Source organism: Electrona antarctica (genome assembly GCF_951216825.1).
Source record: "Electrona antarctica genome assembly, chromosome: 12".
Classification (NCBI taxonomy): Eukaryota; Metazoa; Chordata; class Actinopteri; order Myctophiformes; family Myctophidae; genus Electrona; species Electrona antarctica.
Window position 1 is genome coordinate 37,198,344 of NC_136793.1, and position 7,500 is coordinate 37,205,843.

General features: G+C 43.7%; 1 protein-coding gene across 1 annotated transcript in view; it reads right to left on the reverse strand.

Moving 5' to 3' along the window:
- The window catches only part of sema4c (sema domain, immunoglobulin domain (Ig), transmembrane domain (TM) and short cytoplasmic domain, (semaphorin) 4C), a 116,308-nt gene that overhangs the window by 10,432 nt on the left and 98,376 nt on the right, over positions 1 to 7,500 (reverse strand). Inside the window, exons 9-11 of the mRNA XM_079517049.1 lie at positions 5,261 to 5,436; positions 2,496 to 2,640; positions 147 to 360 (exon numbers count right to left, since the gene is read on the reverse strand). Of these exons, the coding sequence (XP_079373175.1) occupies positions 147 to 360; positions 2,496 to 2,640; positions 5,261 to 5,436 (535 nt within the window). The remainder of the gene's footprint in view (positions 1 to 146; positions 361 to 2,495; positions 2,641 to 5,260; positions 5,437 to 7,500) is intronic.

Sequence of the window (7,500 nt, forward strand, 5' to 3'; positions counted from 1 at the left end):
GTGACATACAGTACTCAGAAGAGACTAATACAATGCTCGAGCAATCGACTGGTCTGCACTTATGTATTATTTTGCAGGGCTGACTGACGTTTCGACTTTGTCGTCCTCAAGGTAACTTATATGTATGTACAAAAGGAAACCCTTACCGGTGCCGATGAAGAGCATGTTGTACGAGCGCTGGTCCAGAGCGCTGACACGGTCCACTGCCAGCCGGGTGAAGTTGATGCCCTTGGTGAGCAGCAGGGGGCGCCCCACCACCTTCTCCTCCATCAGAGGGTGTTTCTTGGCGAAGTTCAGCGTAGCATCAGGAAGCTGCAGTGAGCTGTTGTAGCCGTTCTCCCTGTGCCAGTTGGTGATGCACTGAAGTGGATGAGGGCAGGAGGAGGGGAGAGGTGGAAAGGAGGACAGAAGGAGAGTGGAGGTGAGAGATAGAGGAGGACAGAGAACAGGAGTAACAGGAGTAAAGAAATTAAGTAGAGTTGAAGGAGGCCAGGAGAAACGAGGGAGGCAGAAAGAGAGTCCGGAAATTGGTGGGGGAAAAGAGCGAAGGAGAGTGTGAGAGAGGTAAAGAATGAGAGCAGGGGAGGGAAAGGAAGAATGGAATGATTAAAAGGAGGAATGAGGGAGACTACTGCGTTGTAGTTTTGTCCTCCTCGCTCCACATCCCCTTTTCTTCTTCTTCTCCTCTCTTTTGCATTATTTAGTCCATCTATAGAAGTCCAACTTCCTCCTCTCTTGTTGAGCCTGCACTTCCTCTCTTCTCTCCCCCCGTGGCTCTCAAAGCACCCTCTTTTATTCCATTACACCCCTACCATTCCAAGTAATCGTTCTATCACCCTGTCTACATAATTTCCTTTATTATGCTCCCCCATGTTTTCACCCACTTCTCCTTTTCCTCCGGTTCCCTTTACTCTTATTCATTTCTTCTTACCCACCCCTCATCCTCATATGACTCTTTTCCTCCCTTCTGTATGATCATACATCCCTACCATCCCTCTTTCTCTCCACTCAGTATATCAACCATTTCCTCCACTCAGCTATCCTTCCTTCCTTACCTCACCCCCTCTGTCTCACTTATTATCAATCCTTCTATCGCTCTGTCCTCTTTCACATACCATCTATCAACCCCTAGCTCTTGTTTCATTAAGTGTTATCCATCTATTCACTCCTCTTATTCTTTCTTATACAGCTTTCATGCAGCCCAGTTATTTAACTTGTTATGCATTTATCCCCTTATCCTCTCTCACCTAATACCATATTCATCCCTCATTCCCCTCTATCCGTCAGGTTCTTCCCTCTGTGTATTGTGTCTACTCTTTCCTCTTCTGCAACTTGTTCTGTCCATTACCAGCATTGTTCTTATTCGTTGTTACATTTCGAGGCGAGGGAATATTTTGAAGGAAAGTGTCTGTATCTGATTGGATCATATCTGCTGTAATGTGTTTTTATCAGCATTTTTCTTTTCTTTTTTTCAATATTGGCTTAACAAAAATTATTTCACAAATAAAAGGGATGACTAAGCAGGGAATATGTGATTTCTGTGCATCTCTACTTCATCCCTCATCTGTGTCTCTCTCTCCCTCTGTCTCTCTCCCTCTGTCTCCCTCTGTCTCTCTCCCTCTGTCTCTCTCCCTCTGTCTCTCTCCCTCTGTCTCCCTCTGTCTCTCTCCCTCTGTCTCTCTCCCTCTGTCTCTCTCCCTCTGTCTCTCTCCCTCTGTCTCTCTCCCTCTGTCTCTCTCCCTCTGTCTCTCTCCCTCCCTCATTTCCCCATCATTTCTCCTTCTCCATTTCATACCATCCCTCTCTCGCTCTTTCCCTCATTCACCTTCACCCCACCCGTTCAATCCTGAGTTCTACACCTATCTCCCTCCTTCACCCCACCCGTTCAATCCTGAGTTCTACACCTATCTCCTTCCTTCTCCCCACCCGTTCAATCCTGAGTTCTACACCTATCTCCTTCCTTCACCCCACCCGTTCAATCCTGAGTTCTACACCTATCTCCTTCCTTCACCCCACCCGTTCAATCCTGAGTTCTACACCTATCTCCTTCCTTCACCCCACCCGTTCAATCCTGAGTTCTACACCTATCTCCTTCCTTCACCCCACCCGTTCAATCCTGAGTTCTACACCTATCTCCTTCCTTCACCCCACCCGTTCAATCCTGAGTTCTACACCTATCTCCCTCCTTCACCCCACCCGTTCAATCCTGAGTTCTACACCTATCTCCTTCCTTCACCCCACCCGTTCAATCCTGAGTTCTACACCTATCTCCCTCCTTCACCCCACCCGTTCAATCCTGAGTTCTACACCTATCTCCCTCCTTCACCCCACCCGTTCAATCCTGAGTTCTACACCTATCTCCTTCCTTCACCCCACCCCTTCAATCCTGAGTTCTACACCTATCTCCTTCCTTCCTTCTTTCACTTTCACCCTCTCTCTCTTGCTCTGTTGCTTCTTCCTCCCTCTCTTCATCCATCCATCCATCCATCTCTTACCGCTCCAGGTCGTGGGCTGGGGATGTTGCCGCTGTATCTTGCCCATTTCTGGGAGGCCTCTCTGTACTCCTTAAAAGGCCCATCAAACACCTTCTTCACCTCCCCAATCTGGTACTGACACACTGCAGACACGTCCACATCACCCCTAGGACAAACACAGAGTATTAACCATTAGTGTCTGTCAGCTGTACGTTGCCACGGAAATATTTTCTTGTTAGTAACTCAAAAGTAGGATTGATTTTATTCAGAGGAAACGTATTGTGAAAGAGACTCACTCTACTCTTTAGTTTAGTCAGACCCATATGAAAACTGGTAGTGCAAAAGTGTAGAAGTCAAAAGATTGAAAGATCCAATAAAATCTGATCGGGAAAGTTATGGATCCTGAGGTGAGATTTTAACCACTAGACTTTCACTTGGCACCATAACTTAACTAAGCTGATGTATGGCACGATATGGTGCATTCATAGTAATAATTTTGTCAAATTAGACAATTTCCATACATAGTCATGATGTTGTGGAAAGTGGCTGGACGAGGGTTTGTACAGTGAGTATGAATTTGATACTAGTATTTAGTGTAGTGGTTCTCAAACTTTGTTATGTCAAGGACCTCCCCATAACTCGCAGCGTTACACCCGATCGAAGGAACCATGGCGGTCCCTGGACCTCATTTCGAGACCCACTGGTGTAGCAGAGTGTTTCCAGTGAGTCAACATGCACAATATCAGTACCATGACTCTGTTTGACCAGCATGGAACAGAGCCTTCATTGGTATGATTGGTAAGGTCCAATGTTATGGCTGCTGTGCATAGAGCCTATTGGACCGCATTCGTGGGTGGGAAGCCAGCAGGGGAGAGTGTCAGTGAACATGAAAGCTAGTTGGCTAATGTTACCCGATATGGTTGAGCGGAGTCCTTCCAGGCTCTATACGAGTGTATTTTCTGTTTTAGTGAGGAAAGCTTTGGTTGAAAATAGCCGATCTTCTATTTTCAGCAAAAGAAAGCTTTCCCCACAGTACGGATGCCGGGGTTTAAGTGGTTAAGAAATACTGTCTGGAAAGAGAATTACGTCAGCCATCTCCGATTAAACTGCAGGACAGAAGCCTGTATCTGCTGTTTGTGTAGCTTAAGACAATTTGATGTACAAGCAATAAACTTTCTGAACCAGACAGCAGAAAGACGACGTACAGTACTCAGCAGCTGACAAACGTTCCTTAGTTCATTATCTTAATGTGATTATTTGCAGGAACGTCCATTACGTCCATTACATTTTCATCTGCAGGCATCCTACACTTGGAAACAACATTAAATCTAGCTTGAATTAAGCTGTCTTAACTAAATAAACTTTTTTCCCATTTTTTTTGTGTGATTTTCTTACACCTTGTGACAGAACTTCCTCTGGTAAGAGGAGAAAGGAAAAGGTCACATTCATTAAAATGATTTGATTTGGTCTTGTGAAGTAGATTCTGAGATGGGGCACTGAGAACGTGATAACACCCACACCAAAAGCATGTCACACACAAGAGCACAGTGCCTGTCATCTTCTGATGTGTAAAACACTCAACTGTTTGCTCAGACTGCTGAGCTGAACTTCAAGTAGTAATTTACATAAGGTCCAATTATCCCCAGTGCTATCTGCAGCAAAGCTAGAGGCTTTAAGGATTCCCTACAGCACATTATCCAGAGAGGATAAACGGGGATTCAGCTTTTTATACTGACAGTGGGAGATGTGGAAACAGAATTAAAAGGCTCCAGTTCAAAAGAAGATTCCCTTTGTGATATAATATCTGAACACAAAGGGGTTCATATGAAAGGGCATTGCCCGCTAGAGACAAGTCTCCCAACTGCCAAATTTCATCAAACTAACCCCCCTGCAAGGAATAGCAGGGGGGTTAGTTTGAGCCATTTCTGCTCTCTTCGAGCCACCAAAGTGCAACCGTGCAAGCTGTGCATACAGAGACCTATAATATTAAAAAACAACACCAGTAGGCTACTGTGTAAATAGTTGGAAGGGGTTCTGAATGAAGGTTGAAAATGTCGGAGGATTCCATGGACAGGAAGACACATGCATGCATTGTAGGTAAATGTTTCATACGTGCATCAACATGATGTGTTGTCATGGGGCCCTGATTTACAAGCTGCTCTCCATTTGTTGTTATCCAAATACGTTTTAACTAAGACATAGTAGATTGATTGATATTGATATTGATATTGATATGATCTGATTCTATTTAGTAAACTAGAAATATAACTAATTTGCCCTGCATCGTGATAATATGGTTTCGAATGGTCTCATATTGATAAAAAATCCATCTTGTATTCAGTACAGCTTGATGTGATGTGATTTAGAAAAGCTGTGAGCATGTAATATGTTATTGAATCAGGACCAGAAATAATGAAGTATATCATTTTAACTAGTATTTTTGTCATTGTGATTTTGTTAGCTTTAGTTTTTCAATTTAAGATAGACCTTTAATCCAGGTGTCATAAGAATAGTGAATTACAACTAAGCAATAAATAAATGTAGTTTGCACTTGGACTGAAAAGGTTAGCGTAATCATCCCGTAATGTATAATTATTAATAAATATAAGTATTTGTATTATTTATTTATGTATTTTAGCTTATATTATAGTTCTAGTCAGTCTAGTTCTGTGGTGTTAGTTTCAGTCAGTTGCTTAATTATGTTAATACATGATACTTTTGCCCATTAACTTTTGGTTTTAGTATAGAATATTAACAACAGTGCTGAGTGGTGGGCTCTGACTCACCACTGTGCATGGAAGATGCCAAAGAAGGTGGTCCCTCTCCAGTCTTGCCCTGGCAGGGTGAACACAGCCCGGAGGCTGTTAAAGGTGACATGACGCTCAGGGAGCGAGCACACCAGACGAGCCTTCTGGAATGTTGTCCATTTCTTCTGTAGGGTTCTGGTGCCCCCCAAATCACCCTGAGAGGAGGAAGGATAGAGGAGGTTAATTATGTATGATCGTTATCACTGAAGGCCGCTCTCCATGTGAGAGACTGACTGCAAGGTCAGGACTATAATGGTGCCTCTTAAGGGCTCGGGGCTCAGCGTTTGCTCGAGGGCACTTGAGAAGGATAAACATTGGGACATGTAACTCGGTCCTCTGGCTTGGGGCTAGTTATCCACTATTGTGGTTCTGTGTTGACGGAAAAACCTCGTAAAAACGTTACAAAGCACTAGCTTTCATGATTTTTATTCCCAATTCTGCAACATTTTATTGTCCACAAGGAATTTGCTTTGGCAAATGGTGCAATGACATCTCAAATTAACACACAAACATGATACATGTCTCACATATAAAACAATACAGAAGGTGGTACATTCAGATAGTTGATTATTAAACAGCAGACAGCATTAATTGCATGTACAGTAACACTGAGACAGTATAGCAGAGGATATGCCATCTGTATTTGCCGTTTACAGGTAGAAGTAGTGTGTGAAGCCTAAGTTATACTTAAGCACGATACACTGTGAGCTTGTAAATCTAATTTTGCTGTGCAACACTGGCGGGCAAGCAAGTATAATTCAGGCTTAAGGACAAGGACATGTTATTGCAATCTCCTGATATTGCAGGGAGCTTAGTTTGTTTTCAACACTCAAGAGTGCTGAGGGCGAGGAGTTGGAAGATACTGTATTTCAGCCTTACTTACAGAAAGAAAACTGCACTCGAAAAGCTACTAGCTAAAGAAGAGGTGCTGGACGGACAAAGGGCCTTACACAGTGTGTTTACATACACAGTACACATCAAAGTGTGTGGATCCCTGGTCCCGCAGGGGACAAATGTGGGAGGAAAACAAATGAGTAATATTCTCTACCTTTTATTCAGAAACAACGTTTGCTTCACACTCATCCTCTTATTATGCCTGGGAGCAGTTCTGCATGACTGCAGTCTTTTACTGCTGGCCACTGAGCATCCCCAGCGGGGACAATGCCTTTTTGTATCCTTCCAAGTTCATGAAACAATCCTCAGCCTCTAGAATGTTTGAATCCTGTGTGTAATAATCTCAGTGGGCGTGATTGAATTATCATAAAGTTCCTGAACTTGCACCATCCTTTTCTGTTCGATGTTCACTGATGAATATTATTATATTCATGATATTATATTAATTAAAGGAGCATTCAGTGATTTGGGTGATTTGGAAAACCACCCAGTCCGCCCCGGTAACAAAATGTGCACATGCACGCTCTACAGTGGGGGGAAGTGCAACAGGCCAACAGCATGTGCACCAAGACCCGCCCCCACTCGATCATGATTGGAGGAAGGCCCCTCTCATCCTGATTGGATGAAGGCTTTGCCACCCGCCACCAAAACTGAAACTAGGGTTTTTGAATATACCTTTAACCCATTTAGACCGTAGGACGTGTGGAAACGTCATAGCTAATCCAACCGATGGATTGCGAGGACGTGTACACTGTACACACGTCCTAGCGCATTTTCATTGATATCAAACGAGAGAAAAATATTCAGATTTTTTTTCTTTTTTGGGGGGGTTGGCCTCTCCTTCTGCATCATACTCCTTGCTGTTCGTGCATGCGCGTTGGCGTTCACTTCCCTGTTTACGGCTCAGAAAGAATGCCTCGTATCTCCTAATCTAGGGAGCTCTCTGTGGTTTTGACCAGATGGATATACTAAGCTCTTCATTTCTGACTTCAACATGCCTCTCGTTCAAAATATGAACGCGAGGGATTATTCAGCGACTTTATCGTAATCATAGTGAGATAAGCAAACAACCTATTATTCCTCCCGGTTCTTTTACGGAACGGAAGGGGGGGGGGGGCTTTCAGAGTAAAAGCTGCCATATCTGCGCGGCACCCCGAGCTGCTATTTTGAAAGAAATCCCGGCGCTGATTTTGTTAATATTTGAAGGGTGGAAAAAAAGACGAAAAAATAAAACGCAGTCCCAGAGCCATTCTTTTTTTGAAAGTTTCTAATTATTCAAATAGGAGAGTGTAGAGAGACAGGAAACCGAGGGCAGAGAGGCAGGG